Source organism: Varanus komodoensis, unplaced genomic scaffold (assembly GCF_004798865.1).
Source record: "Varanus komodoensis strain SLA01 unplaced genomic scaffold, ASM479886v1 scaffold15, whole genome shotgun sequence".
In the NCBI taxonomy this organism is placed as follows: domain Eukaryota; kingdom Metazoa; phylum Chordata; class Lepidosauria; order Squamata; family Varanidae; genus Varanus; species Varanus komodoensis.
In genome coordinates this window covers 7,777,052-7,792,900 of record NW_025335440.1, presented here as the reverse complement: position 1 = coordinate 7,792,900, position 15,849 = coordinate 7,777,052, and the positions used below count along the sequence as shown (strand labels likewise).

Sequence of the window (15,849 nt, the reverse complement as noted above, 5' to 3'; positions counted from 1 at the left end):
CCGGGTGTCTTTTCCCACATGCAAAGGCTCAGCCAACCTACATGTGAACCTTTGTCAGAGTTGGTCGGGGTTTTTTCTGAAGCACCCACTGCTCTCTCTTCTGCCACACTTCCTTCTCCCTCTCTCAGAACAGGGTTCTGGAGGGGGTGCAAGGTGGGTAGACGAGAGCAGAAGAAAACAGAAACACAAGAGTTTCCATGAAGTATCAGGCCAAAATCCAATCCAGTCCCGCACTCTGTATGAACAACCACATGCCTATCGGAATCTCACTTGAATAGCATGACTGCTTCAGCACCGTCCAACTCACACAGCTGAGAAAGCATCTTGTCTCTGACACTGGGGGTTCCCTAGGGCCACCAGGGTTAGCGGCTCTTCCCTGCCTTCTCCTCTCATCCACTTTTAAAGCCATCCCATTGGAGGTCATCACTGTATCCTGCAGTAGCTGATTCCACAGCTGGGCTTTGTACAGTGTGAAGAAGTGCTTCCTGTTGTCTCTCCCAGATCTTCATTGGATGAACAGAAATTTACATATTATGCAAGAGTGAGAGAAACTGCTCTTCTTTCCCTTTCTCCGCTGCATGTTCGATTTTGCAAGCAGCCTTCATGCCCCCTCAGACATGCCTTTCATCTCAGTGAAGCTCCCCAGGCACTACAATACTTCGGTAACTTCAAATTGGCCTAGCCTTTTGATCATTTTTATTGTCCTTTTCTGCTACTGTTCGAGCTCCACAATAGCTTTTTTGAAATGCAGCAATCACACCCGTACACCAAAGATTTGAATAAAGGCAGCATGAAATTACCAGTTTTGTTTCTGATTGTTTCACTTCATCAACCTCAACATGAAAATTGCATTTTGCGTGTGAGCGACACCTCTCATTAAAAATGTAAGAATATGAGAAGAGCTGTGCCGGATTCGACTGAGGGTCCGTCAAATGACGGCCAACCTGCTGCCCAATGGGAAATTCACAAGAACATGAGTGTAGCAGCATTCTCATGGCCAGGTTCCCCAGCGACTGGTGGACGTACGCTTACTGCTTCTGATAGTGAAGGTAACACACACTCATCAGGACTAGTAGCCTTTGATGCTCAGTGAATTTGTCCATCAGAATTGGTGGCCAACTTTACTGCTTGAGGATGTAAATCTCCTAGCTCAAGCATTGTAACGTGTGTATACATCACTATTACTGCTATTACCATAAGCTCCCAGGCCAGAACAGACTCCCAGGCCAAGGGCCAGGTTGGTAGGCTTGAGTTTAGAAAGAAGGCCCAACCCTGAGCTAGCCAGTGCGAGAGAAGAATGAATGCTGGAATTCTTGTGGAGAAAAAGTCAGACATTCGCCCATTAGGGAGATTAGGTAAGACAAGCCAACAAGGAGGACGGCCCATTGCCCGAGACACTTAGACGACACCTCATCCACAGGACCTAGAAAACACGCATGAGGAAGTCAGCCTCTTACCCAGAGAAGCAGTCATTAAGGTCATCAGGAAGCAATCAAGCACCCCTCCAACACATCTCGGAAAGTCATCTTTCCCATGGACACACGTACAAAGAGAAATAGCATAAAAATCAGAGAGTTGGAAAAAGAAACGCACACAGCAGCTCGGAATGCAAGCAGGGCTGGCTCTGAGCGCAGGCCTCGCACCCCCTCCACTGGGCAGCTTGCGCCCTCCCACTCGCACAAAAGGACTGCTGTTGGAAGTCTCCACTACATGGCAGGCGATGGACTCCCTTTCCCCCCGTCTCTCCCGCCTTCCTAATTCCAACCTAAAACAACTTATGAGGACATTTTGCAATGTAAACCATGCAAGGGGTAGCACAGGTTGCAAAATCCGAGCACAAATCATTTCATTGGCTGTGGCAATCACCACAAAACATGATCTTGAATGCATTTTTGCACCTTGTGCAATGTCCACAAGAACGTGGAGTCATGGGTCATCTCCCACTTGGAGGAAGGTTGCAGGTGATGCCCCTTCCACATTCCAGCTTGTGACACTTTGCAACACAACATTCCTGATATTACTAGGCTGTTGGCATTTTCTTGTAAAACAGATATATCTTCCCGAACATGGTAGGGTTTCTAGGTCCTCCTTTAGATGGACTTATTGGCTTCGGTGAAGGCTGCACTACAGCCTTGTCCATTTTCAACCCTCCAACATCCTGTTCCTTGCTTCTCTGGAGATATGGAAATATAAGAAGGGCGAAATCCTATGCACATTTAGATGGAAATGACCCCCAAACTCCCAGCATTCTTTTCTTCTAGGAATTCCAAAATTCTAAATGGTTTTATCAATGGGCAATATCAAATATTACCATTCCACCAGTTTGCATGAGAGTAATGGAACCGTGCCAGGATTTTCTGTTGCACAAGCGGCTTCCCTGAAGGCAAAACTACATACTTGTTCATCTTTGCACCTGCAATGCCTTATTCCTTGCTTGTCTTTGGACATCCAGGGACATGGAGGGCCCGGCTCACTGGGGAACGCTGGCAGGCTTAGGACCTCCACTGTCGAGTGAGGAGGACGGGACATTTCTAGGGTATTCCTGGGGAGGAAGGCTGCGCAGATTCTGAAGCTGCAACCCTAAGATTTCTCAGTGATTATACCAAAGGGTTGTCTCCAACAATACCAACCGCCAAAGGCAAATAACTTGGAGAAGGACCTTCGAAATCTTTCTGTTGCACAAGGAATTGCTCATTATGTTCGAGCAATCCGTTTCCACAACTGGTTGCACAAGAGTTAGGTGCAGCTAGTTCCACAAGCACTTTCACAGGCACAATGTACAAATACGATAGCTGGATTCTCCTCTTGTGCCTAGTGTGGAAACGAGTTTCTGCTTTCATAACATCCTTTGCACTAATAGAATGAGAGAGGCGAATACCTTGCTCTGATTAAGAGCTGAGACTCAGAGAAGGAACTTCAGCAAGGAGCAACTGGCTAGCAACCTCCCCCCTCTGTGCTTTGAGCAGTCAGTAAGGTTTTGCCTCAAACAGAGGGCAGGATCTAACACTGGTGACCCACACGTGGCCAGCCCACCCATCCAGGCTGCAAGCAGCGCCTGTCATCTGCAGAAAGCAGATTTATCAGTGGCTGGGGAGTTGGCGCTGCTAGCCCTGCGTGGTCATAGGTGGCAGCCAGAGAGCTCGCACGAAGGCATTCCATGCACAGAGTTCCAGGTAGTATTTGGAAGTGTAGAAGCATTTCGGCAAGTTACTTTTTTCTGTATAGCTCACAGACAATGTCTTGGGAGCAAGAGAATAATTCAGATTCTTGGATGCCAGGTTAGAGGCAGAGCTGCAATGTCAGTACTGGGTTTCTGTACCCCGATCCCTGTCTCACTTCTGGTGTGGAAAGATGGGGCTCAGCCAGTGCTGAGTAAAGGAGAACTGGTACTTCACAGGATTTGGAAGTGGTACTTCCATTAATGCAGCCCAAAAGAGCATCTTGCTGCATCTTCTGCTTGTGATCTATAACTATTCCAAGATCCTTCTCACTTGCAGGAGTAACTGAGCCAATTATCCCCCATCTTGTAATGATGCATTTTCCTGACGTGCAGAACTTGGCATTTGCCCCTGTTGAATTTCAGCCTGTTGCTTTCAACCTGGCATTCCTGCTCCACTCAAGATCACTGAAACCTTTGGCTGCGTTCCAGGATATTCACTACCCCACCCAGTTTTGTGTCATCTGCGATGGTGACCAGCACCCCTCCAACTCATCCATAAAAATGTTGACGAACACTCAGCGCAGGATTGAGACCTGCCGTACCCCACTCATCCCCCAGTTGGAGAAGCTGCCATTCATGAGCACTCTTTGGGACCAGCTGTGGATCTGCCTAATGGTTGTTCCATCCAGTCCACATTTAGCTAGTTTGCTAATCAGGGCTTCACGGGGAACTTCACCAAAAGCTTGGCTGAAGTCACACTGTGTTATGTTCACAGCATTCCCACGCTACACAAGGGAAGTTACCCAAGCAGAAAGTGAGATCAAATTAGTCCGGCAAGATTTGTTCTTGATCAATCCATGGTGGCTTCCAGTAAATGCTCCATTGTCTCCGAGGTGCTTGCAAGCTGATTCCTTTATTATCTGTTCCAGAATGTTCCCTCGGACTGATGTCCTGCTCTCCCTTGCTAAATGCACCACTTGCCTTAATCTCAGCTGCAGGACATGTTTTTCCATAAGACGTTCCTCTTCCCACTGTTTTCATCCAAAAGATTCTAAGGCAAGAGCTGGGTTCAAAATTTATCCATTAGAGTCCAACTTTTCACAAAGTTGGGATTTCAAAGCTACCCGCAGTTCCATCACTGACCCCTTTTTGGGGTTACATGTAGCCATTCCAACCTAAAACAACTTATGAGGACATTTTGCAATGTAAACCATGCAAGGGGTAGCACAGGTTGCAAAATCCGAGCACAAATCGTTTCATTGGCTGTGGCAATCACCACAAAACATTATCTTGAGTGCATTTTTGCACCTTGTGCAATGTCCACAAGAACATGGAGTGATGGGTCATCTCCCACTTGGAAGAAGGTTGCAGGTGATGCCCCTTCCACAATCCAGCTTGTGACACTTTGCAACACAACATTCCTGATATTACTAGGCTGTTGGCATTTTCTTGTAAAACAGATATATCTTCCCGAACATGGCAGGGTTCCTAGGTCCTCCTTTAGATGGACTTACTGGCTTTGGTGAAGGCTGCACTACAGCCTTGTCCATTTTCAACCCTCCAACATCCTGTTCCTTGCTTCTCTGGAGATATGGAAATATAAGAAGGGCGAAATCCTATGCACATTTAGATGGAAATGATCCCCAAACTCCCAGCATTCTTTTCTTCCAGGAATTCCAAAATTCTAAATGGTTTTATCAATGGGCAATATCAAATATTACCATTCCACCAGTTTGCATGAGAGTAATGGAACCGTGCCAGGATTTTCTGTTGCACAAGCAGCTTCCCTGAAGGCAAAACTACATACTTGTTCATCTTTGCACCTGCAATGCCTTATTCCTTGCTTGTCTTTGGACATCCAGGGACATGGAGGGCCCGGCTCACTGGGGAACACTGGCAGGCTTAGGACCTCCTCTGTCAAGTGAGGAGGACGGGACATTTCTAGGCTATTCCTGGGGAGGAAGGCTGCACAGATTCTGAAGCTGCAACCCTAAGATTTTTAGTGATGGTACCAAAGGGTCGTTTCCAACACTACCATCTGCCAAAAGCAAACGACATGAAGAAGGCAAATAACATCCAAATCTTTCTTTCCAAATAAGCAACTCCTTGTGCAAAACTTATTTTGCACAAGGAGTTGCTCATTATGCTTGTGCAATGCACTGCAACACCATTTTCACCACTATCACTGCTGGCTACGAAATGCTGGCATGTTCAGGACCTCTTTGTCTTAACACCCAGTGGATTGTGCTCTAATTCAGGGGCTACTGAACATGTGACTATACTGAAGAGGGAGGGGTGTTTCTCAAAGGAATTCCTGAAGAAGGTTCTGTGGATTCTGAGATTAGGTGCCGTGACCCCGAAATGTCTAAATACTGTACCAACAGGCAGCATCCAGCAACATCAATCCAGAAACTCAAATAAGTCTAGGAGAACCCGTGAGATCACACCTGGACAGAAAGGCATTCCATCCACGGAGTTCCAAGAACTATGTAACAGCGTAGAAACATTTCGGCCCTTTTTTCATGGTCAGATGGTTTCATGATGTTCGGGACACTTGTGTTAGACATGTTTGGTTAGAGAAGAGTTTTTATTTATTGACTGTGGCCATTTTTTCTCTATAGCTGATAGTCACATTTCCAGATCTGAGGTTAGAAACAGAGCTGAGAGCTTAGCTCCAGGCTTCTGCCCTCCGATCCAACTCCCCAGCTCACCACTGGCATGAAAAGAACTGTGCCAACAGCATCTCTGTGGTCAGGAAACAGGCCATGGCGAGTAGGCGAGGGGGCGGAGAAGGCAGGGGGCCGAGGACACTGGCATATGACAGATCCAGGTGGCCCTCCCCTCCCCTCCCCTCCCCTCCCCTCCCCTCCCTTTCTCCTTCAAAGTGGCCCACCAGGATTGCCAAAAGGGCTGCGTTTGCAGGGGGTAGAGAATGCCTCCGCCCCCGGTGCTGCTCTGCACTAGAGCTCATAAGACAGTACATTTGGGGACTGAATGGCATCACGGGTACAATCCCTAGGACTACTCCCCAAGAACTGAAAACAAACTTTGAAAGTATTCATTGCAATGCATTGCGATTTCCACTGATGCGGAGAAATTTTTCAAAATCCATTGGCACAAAAGCACACAGCCACAAGCATGACAGCTCTTTTTGCTTCCATGTATGATTCCCCATGTGTCCACGGGAGGGACAACGTTGTATTTCTGAGTTCTGAATCAGGCTGAAGTCACTGGCTCCTAAAACCTCTGCGATTATCGGGGATATATTGCAACCCCTCTTTTGGGTGGTGCCTCGTGCATATTGCCATTGAAGCTCAGCTCCAATATTTAGTGGTATTTATGGAGTAACAATTCCAGTTTTTTGCCATTGGAGGTTTATCTCATAAGGATCACTCACCCATAAACTTGTTTTACTGGCATTATTGGAGGGCTTGTTTCACTTTGATCACTCTTGGCAAGAAGCCCAAAGTTGGCTTTAGAGATAAGGCAGTCTGTTAAAAAGGGGCAGGGATCCCCAGAGGCAGGCTTCCTTCCAAAGCCATGGGGCCCCTCTTGCTCTTGGGCGTCTCCGTCTTGTTGGCATGGCCGGCCCTGGCTGAAGTGGGGACCTTCAACAACTGCAAACGGTCCTTCTACAAGAACACTGCCCCACATTGGTTTGCGGGCAACAGTATGCGAAATATTTGCCAGAGATACAATAACGTGTACCATTATGCCACACTGTACGATACAGGTCTCAGAATCGCGTACTGGTCAGCCTATACCTTGTTTACCGGCACCTGTCCAAGTCAGCCCAGGAGAAGAAATCAATGGTTCATAGAGCCCCAGGTGAGTACCCTGAGGTGATCCAAGAGAATAATTCCAAAACTTTCTCCCTGATGCACTTAAGATGAACTTGGAGGCTTCTGCAGGGCTGTGGGATCATGGAAGTGAAGGTTCCTTCCATGCTTCTGCTGCCAAGCAAAGCTGCTACACAGCCAGATTTGGACATCCAAAACTTTTGCAGTAGATCATGAAGAATCATAGAAGAGTAGAGTTGGAAGGGGCCTCGAGGGGCACTCTCTGCTCATTGTGGGACTCCAAGTCATATCATCTCCCTCAGATGGTTGTCCAGCTGCATCTTCCATGCCTCCGGTGTGGAAGAGCCCACCACCTCCCTGGGTCATGGGTTCCATGGTTCTACTGCTCTCACAGACAGGAAGTTCTTCCTGATATTCGGCTGGGATCCGGCTTCTCGCCACTTAAGACTATTATTTCATGCCCTGCAATCTGGGACGATTGAGAAGAGATCCTACCCCTCTTCTGAGTGACAACTTCTCAATATGTGGGAAGTGCTATCATATCTTCTTCCATTTTCTCTACTCAAGGCTCTTTCCGTCAAGTTCTTTCCATCTCTCCTCACAGGGCTTCGTTTCCAGTCCCTGAATCATCCCCGTTGCCCTGCTCTGAACATTTTCCAGGGTGTCTGAATCTTTCTTGAAGTGCGGCACCCACAACTGGACATAGTACTTGAAATTATATACTAATGCATATTGATATGTAAATTTAAAAAAATAGCAGGAGTTAAATGCTGTTGTTGATGATGTTGTTCAGTGGCAAAGTCATGCCAGACTCTTCGTGACCCCATGGGCAACATTTCTCCAGGCTCTCCTGTCCTCCACCATCCCCCAGAGTACACCCAACCCCACACCCACCTCTACAGGGACTTCACCCAGCCACCTCAACCTCTGCCATCCCCAGGGCTTTTTTTGTCATAGAACGCACCAGAACGGCGTTCCGGCACCTTTTTTTGACGGATTTTTCCAAGGGATTGTGAATCGCCCTGTCAGGTGTAGCAGGTCGGTGGCAAAAATCATTAACATCGTGCCTGCGGGATGCTTGTGTGTCGGCGCCAATTGTGAGAGCACTGCTTGGCTTGGGACGCTGCTCGGCTTGGGATCGGTCGTGTGGTCGCGCGCTGAGTGCTCACTGCCGGCGGCAACCATTATGTTTATGTGTGTGTAGAGTGACTGGCTACATGCAAAAGGTAAATAAGTTCTTTATTTCAAAAAAAAGTTGGTGAATTGAAAATCTTTTTTAGTGTAAAAGTGTGACCCCAAGATGTGAATTCTGGCACTTTTTTTTTTTTTAACAAAAAAAGCACCGGCTGTCCCCTTCTCCTTTTGCCGTCAATTGTTCCCAGCGTCAGGGTCTTCTCCAGGGAGTCCTTCCTTCTCATTAGGTGGCCAAAGTATTTGAGCATCAGCTTTAGTAGCTGACCTTCTAAAGAGCAGCCGGGGTTGATCTCCTCTAGGACCGAATGATCTGATCTCCTTGCAGTCCAAGGGACTCTTAGGAATCTCCTCCAGCACCACAGTTCAAAAGTATCAGTTCTTCAGTGCTCAGCTTCCTTACGGTCCAGCTCCCACAGCCAGACATTACCAGGAGCCAAATATACAAAGATGCTATTTGCATCGATAACGTGTCCATGTGCTACTCACGAGTCACAGCGATCCATTTGCAGCTCAGGATGGGCAGGTGCGATGCGGCACATTTGCGGGCAAAAATCCCAGGTTCAGGAATATGCTGATGGGATCTGAGCCAAGCAGTGACTGAGTGGGAAAGGGATCTTGGGGCGGCAGGAAGTGGGCAGCTCATTGAAAATGTCAGCCCAGTGCGCAGCAGGGATGAAAATCCCAACTCCGGGTACGGAATAATTAGGAACAGAAAAGAACATAGAACTACCAAGCTCACATTCCCCTCATACAAATCTTTGGTTTGACTGCACTTAGAATACTGAATATAATTATGGTCACCTTACCTGAAAAGGGACATAACTGAGATGGAAAAAGTACAGAGAGGACCGACAAACATGATGAAGGGGATGGAATGGCTATGAGCACTAAAACTGCGCAGCGTAGAAAAACGATGCAGGAGGGGAGACAGGGAGAGAGGTGTTTAAAACAATGCATTGTGTGGAGAAAGTGGAGAAGGAGATGTTTCATGATAAGCATCCAAACCAGACTGCGTGTGCTATTGGTTGGTATTGATCGCTCATGGGTCCTTCCTTCAAACAGCTCACTGTTCCAACTGCATCGCCAAATATGCTCACCGAGGCTGCATCCAATCTGTCAAGAGATCAACTGAAACAAAACCAGGCCATCTCCATCGATTATGAAAGCACAACTTTCGACCGCGGACACCTGAACCCCAACTTGTTCCAGTGTGACGCGAGTCGCAATGCCACCTTCACGCTGACCAACGCTGTGCCCATGGATCCCTGCTTCAACCGGGTCCGATGGTCCAGACTGGAGGTCGCCCTGAAGGACCAGCTGACCATTTCCTGCCCAGGGACCCCCTACCTGGTGACTGGCACTGTTCCTGACCCCGCAGAGAGAATCCCCGACCCTGTTTATGATACTGAACGTGACCGCATCAGAGAATATAAGAGGGTGTCTGTTCCCAGCCACATCTGGACCGCCGTTTGCTGTGACAACGCAAACCAGAATCTCAAATTCTCCTTTGCATTTCTGGCAGAAAATAGGGAGGAATCACTGATGCGTATTTTAAAAGTGAGTGAATTGGAAGGTTTCCTCGAAGGACTGTACAATAAACCCGTACAAATATTTGCTGATGACTGTAATGCAGACAACCAAAAAGGCAGAGATGTTTTAAATGTGATCTACCATGCCTTGTTTAAAGGCTTTAGAGATCTGATTGAAAACAATTACCTTCTGATGCTTTCTGAATCGCAAAGGAACACGCTGGATCAAAACACACAAGTGGCAACAACAAGCATGGATGTCAACCAAACTTCTCTTCGGCTGACCAATGTTGATTTCTCTTTCGGCTTTAAAAACCTACATGACTGGGATCGCTTTGCGACAAATTTCCCTCCCAAGGAGAACTTGGCCTGCGTTCTCTCCTCTGTTCGGGGAATTTCCAGAGTCCGGAGGGCAACAGAACCATTTCTGCCCAAAGTGTGCACACTGGAGGACCAGAAGGGCGAGGTTGGCTCCCCCGTCTCGGCCAAGGGGTGGGGGTGTGTCTGGCAAAACTGTGACTATCACAGCGGGACAAAATACATGTGGTGCTCGACCTCGTACTCTTCGGACTGGGACTACTGCTGCGGCGGCAAGTGCGCCTACGACAGAACCGCGGAGAAGTACCAGTGCTGGGCGGGAGACCGAACCGTGACTTGCTCGCCACAGTACTCGGCCGTCGCGATCAACGGGGAGCCCTGCCGTGCGGATCACCCCTGCGGCCTTTATGACGAAAGCTACTACTGGTGCTACACAGACTACAAAGACAACTGGGAATACTGCTGCTCACCACTGCACCGCTGTGATCAGCGCGGGTACTCATACACGTGGTGTTACGTTGACAATTCCGGTAGCAAGTGGGAGTACTGTGTACCTTAGACAGGAAGGGCGATGAACGGTTTCCATTCATTTCTGGTTCCGTCTACTCCCAATGATCGAAAACAGGCTCAAAGCGGAAACTGTGTAGTTGTGTGTTCTCTCTCTCTCTCTCTCTCTCTCTCTCTCCCCACACCTCCCTCCATCTCTCTCTCCATTTACAGGTTCTCCACAAATAGGGAAGACTTACTCCAGTGAAAGCATTGATTGTTGGGGGGATTGAGGCTGGGAAAGTGGTGAGTCCTTCGGCTCCACCTCCCAGCCCGCTTCCCTTCCGCACCTCCAGGACCCCTGTTCTGCCTCCAGAGGAGCTGGAGAAATGGCTGCGCCCACAGGGCCTGGGACTGCAGGTCTGAGGCCGCTTCCTTTCCTCTGAATACAGCTTCCACCGTCTGCAGGGGGCTCTGCAGAGGGGGCTGTCCCGGGCACCGTGAACTTGCGCCATTCGTGAAATCAAGCCACGGAGGTCCTCACCGGACCAAACGCAGATCTGTAAATGGCTTCGAAGGCCTCTGGCCGGCTAACAGAGAACACTGGGTAGCCTCGTGCATGTAGCAACTGCTGACGTTTTCATATGATAATTAAATAAAGCCAACTGAAAGCAAATCCTCCCTTCTCTTTTGCTTCAGTCCTGTGCTGGCCAGCTGCAACCTCCAGGGATGGGCCGGGATGGAAGGAGTGCTGCAGCCCTTTGCCTTGCACTCAAGAGGGGCTTCTGCCTTCGGAGAGGCTGACACCCACCCTTGCTGCAGGTGTCCTTGATTCTGTGCAAGGCACGGAGTGCAGGCAACACGGCGCAGAAGGGCGCAGATCAGATTGTGAGTCCATCACAGCTAAGAGGACAAAAGGCAGGAGGATCCTGTGCGGAGGGAAAAAGTGGCAGGTGCAGTGGAACCTGAAAAAGGGATCAGGTAAGAGAGGAAAGAGAGGGGGAAGAGGGAAACTGGGCTCAGTTGGTCCATGTGGTGTGTTGCCGGGCGTGTTGGGCTGGGACCCAGGTGGTCTGGGTTCGAGTCCCCGCTCAGCCACGGAGCCTGCTGGGTAACTCGGGGCAGGCCGCACCCTCTCAGCCCAGCCTGCCTCACAGGGTTGTTGGAAATGAAAGTAGGCAAGCTCTGAACCCCGCCTGGCATGTCAGGCTGGGGGTGACTTGCCCCCTTTGTGTCCATACAAAGGACGGCTGTCAAGAGTTTACCCTTCAAGATGGGTAGCAGACTCTTCCTCGCTCTCTCGCTCTCCTCGTTTCTCTCTTTCTTAGGCAGTAAGCTCTTTATCTCTTTAAAAATACAGATTAATCTTGGGATGCCATCGGAATATTTTCTGCCCAAACAACATCAGGTCCAAACCTTGCGCCTGCTCTGTATTCTCTGCTGAATAAACTTTCCCTTCCACGTGCCGTGTGTGTTTGTGAGAATGCAGAATGAGGGCATGCTCTCGCTCAGGGAGTCCTCATTAAACCTCAGCAACAATCCCAGACCTTTCAAGGCGATCTGGAGGGGTGTCTTCTTGCTTGCTTGCTTGCTTGCTTGCTTGCTTGCTTGCTTGCTTGCTTGCTTTTCTAACCCGTCCGCCACTAGCATCTTGGGATGGCTTACGGCATTGCTCCCCAAGATTGCCTGGCAGAGCAAATGCTTAGACCAAATGGATGATTCTGTGGACAGCTCAAGTACAAATGGATTGTTCCTGCAATCAGTACAACTGAGTTCTACTTTTCCCCCCTTCTGGTACAAATTTTTGTTTCCAAGAAGACAGCCTGCTAAACCCTTTGTCTCCTCAGCATCATGGCTCAGAGAATGGTCCACGGGCATCCGTGGGAAGTCAGGTCACACCTGGGCGAGTGTCCTGGATCTTCTGAGATGCCCTCTAAAAGCAGCATCTGCCTGGATACAAGCCGGGGCTTCTGCTTGGAGCTCAGCATGTTCTGGTGACCGGCCCAGCCTTGCCTTTTTAGTGGACCTTTAGAGCATATAGCCTGAAGCAACAGCCTTCCAAGTTATGGGAAACCCCAAACTGCCACCTTTCCTTCCACAGATTGTTCCTGGCTGTTTCCTTCTCCGCTCCAATCTTTCTTTCTCACGTGCTGTGGGGTTCTTACTTGCAAGGACAACAACCATGATGTCTATACCATCCCATGGTCAAATTCGTAAGCATAGGCTCAACAAAAAAAAAAAAAATGCAAACACATTAAAATACAGTGTGAAATTACAATATGCACAATTTAAAACATGTTGAACAACTAAAACAATTTCACTAAAAATGACATCTGATAAATCAGCTGACATGTCTCATCATATGCCAGTAAATATCTGGGAATATAAGCCGCCCCGAGGCTTCAGCGAATGGGGCGGCATAAAAATATTTTAATAAATAAATAAATAAATAAAATAAAATAAAAATATGAGGCAGTCCTAACCTGGTGCCACGAAGAGGGCAGTGTTGCCAGGCAGCCCTCAATGGAAAGGTTGCTCCATTTTGTGGGGGCCACCACTGAGAAGGCTTTCCTTTCAGGTTAAGCTGTATGTATGCCTGTACATCCATCTGCATAAATGTAAAGGCCATTTTTATTCCACAACTGAATGCAACAATTTTTTAATTGGAACCATGAGTGGTAAACAGCTTTTGAAGAATACCAAGACAAAGCGAAGCAAAATATTTCCGATGAACCAACCCGGGCCCCCCTTCATGAAACATGTGTGATGCAGTGAGGCAGAAAATTGTACCCAACAGGAGTGCACCCCTAAATCTAGTGGAACTTTGCTTCCCATAAGGCTGGCTTGCCCTAAAAGTCTGTTGCTGAGATGAACCAGAGAAAACAATGGGTTTCTAGTTTACAGTGAAGGTCCAAAGAGAAAGGGGAAAGGCAGGAAGAGCCCCCTGTGAAATATGGGCATTTCACATCACATCTGACCATACAGTTTCAAAGTGAAACTCTGGACTTTCCACAGAACCATGGAATACTGGGGTGGAAAGGGGCTCGCAGGGCCATCGGGAGCAACCTCTCGCTCAATGCACTCAAAGCACCCCTGACTGACGCATCTCGAATGCATCAACGTCGAACATGCCCACTTCCTCCGGTTTCTCCTCATGGGGCCTGAACTCTCTTCACTGCCCTCCCCTGAACCCTTCCCAGCTTGCCTGCATCTTTCTTAAGCTGCAGTTTCCAGAGCTGGACACAGGACTCCAGGTGAGGCCCAACACGTGCAGAGAAAAGGGGAACTTTTCCTTGGCTGGATTTGGAAGTGAGACTTCTGCCCGGGCAGCCCAAAATAGCGTTGGCCCTTTTTGCAGCCTCGTCAACTTGCCAGCTCATATTCAGCTTGCCATCTGCAGCAATTCCAAGATTCTTCTCGCTTGCTGTCTTGTCGAGCCAAGTATCCCCCATCTTGTAAATGTGCATTTGGTTTCTTTTCCCTGGGTGCAGAACCGGACATTTGCCCCTATTGAATTTATTCTGCTGTTTTCAGCCCAGCACCCCAGCCTTTCAATACCTTCTCTGTCTTCCAGGGGATTCACTATCCCATCCAGTTTTGTGTCAGCTGCATATCTGATCATCGTTCCCTGCGCTTTCTGATCCAAGTCGTTAACGAACATGTTGACAAGCACTGGGCCCCGGACTGAACCCTGCAGCGCCCCACTTTTTGCCTCCCCCCAGTTTGAGAAGGTGCCACTGATGCGCACGCTTTGAGTCCGATCCTGCAGCCAGCCGTGGATCCTCTGAATGCCTGTCCCACCTGGCCCACTGTTAGTGAGTTTGCTAATCAAGAGATCGTGGGGCCCTTTCTCAAAAGCTTTGCTCAAGTCAAGATATATTTTGCCCACAGCTTTTCCACAATCCACCAGGGAGCTTACCCAATCAAAAAACAAAACCAAATTAGACGGCAGGATTTGTCCTCAACGATCCATGTTGGCTTCCAGCAGTCACTGCCTCGTTTTAAGATATTTGCTGACTGACTGCTTTGTAATCTGCCCAGGACCTTTCCTGGGATGGATGTCAGATTTTTTTTCCCCTTTGGAAGGTCAGGGCAGCTGGCATTTCAGTCCTCTGGCACCTCATCTCTCCTGAATGACTTCTTAGATCGAATAGGCCAAGCCCCTGAGTGTTCTTCTGCCAGTTTCGTTATTACTCTACGATGCAATTCATCAGGTCCTGGAGATTTGAACTTGTTCAGTGTAATAAGGCGTTCCTTGACCATCTGCCACCAATATCGAGCGGCAGTCCTGCCCCCATGAGCTTCTTCTTCACCTCTGCCCAGGAGATCACAGACTGAACAGGCTGAGCCGAAGTAGGAACTGAGCACCTCTGCCTTTCCTTTCCCATCCATTATCGCGTTGCCCTCCCCGCCATTTTGTCCTCCTGTGTTTACTATGTATGTATCTGAAAAAGGCTTTTTCAAAGTATCGTTTCAAGGGAGGACAATCCTCTAGCTCCTTCTTCCACTTTATATAGGAGGAAGTTATCAGCACAAGTCAGGAATTGCCTGGAGGGAACAGGATTGGAAGAAACTTTCTGAACAGGTGTCGGGAAATTGAAGTCTCTGTTACTAAGGAACGCTTCGTTCAACATTGCCAATTTTCTTTCAAAAGTTTCATCCTTCCGGACTGAGCACTCAAGGAGTGGTATACTCCAGGTTGCTTTTATTCTTTGGCGCATTGTTTTTCCTGATGCCCTCAATGGAACTACGAAGCTTATCTTCCTGTATTTCTGTGCAGAGAGACGCATCCTTACAAATAGGTTGACTCCACCTCCCTTCTTGTTCCTTCTGCTGTTCTTGGACAAATTATAACATATCAGAGCAGTTCTGGCCCACCTGCACTGGACACCTTATGCTTCCAGGTCCCGGTCCCAACCTATTAACCTGTACATTGCCTCAGAATACCTCTCCCGTCTGCAATCTACTCGGACACTGCGCTCGGTTGTTGAGGCTTCCTCTCGGAGGGCGGCAGCAACAGGGAGGGCCTTTTCTGCAGTGGCTCCACAGCTATGAAACAGCCTCTCTTCTGCGGCCCTCATGCTGCCAAACTTTCCATCTTTTCTGCACCAGGTCAAGGCAGCCCTTTATGCAGAAGCCTTTAAAGATCTCCTTGGTTATTTAGAGCCTGTGAGGATTATCCAGGTGATTTTTCCTCTTTGGAGGGTCTTTTATGTAATTTTTTAAAATATATAATATTGTTGTTCTTATGGCGGTAGTATATTTTATTGTTTTTTTTGTACATTGTTGTAAACTGCCCAGAGAGCTTTGACTATGGGGTAGTATAGAAATAACAACAGTAGTAGGAATAGGAATAATAGTA

At 48.3% G+C, this 15,849-nt stretch overlaps 1 protein-coding gene across 1 annotated transcript; it reads left to right on the top strand.

The window, feature by feature from the left end:
* Window positions 1-6,949: 6,949 nt before the first annotated feature.
* LOC123020989 lies at window positions 6,950-10,686 on the top strand. Its single transcript, XM_044425332.1, has 2 exons — window positions 6,950-6,988; window positions 9,217-10,686. The coding sequence occupies exon 2, from the start codon at window positions 9,244-9,246 to the stop codon at window positions 10,558-10,560; it is 1,317 nt and encodes a 438-aa protein (XP_044281267.1). The 5' UTR covers window positions 6,950-6,988; window positions 9,217-9,243; the 3' UTR covers window positions 10,561-10,686.
* The last annotated feature ends 5,163 nt before the right edge of the window (window positions 10,687-15,849 follow it).

Coding starts and splice junctions, on each gene's coding strand:
- LOC123020989 (XM_044425332.1), top strand. CDS start 9,244: ATGCTCACCGAGGCTGCATCCAATCTGTCAAGAGATCAACTGAAACAA.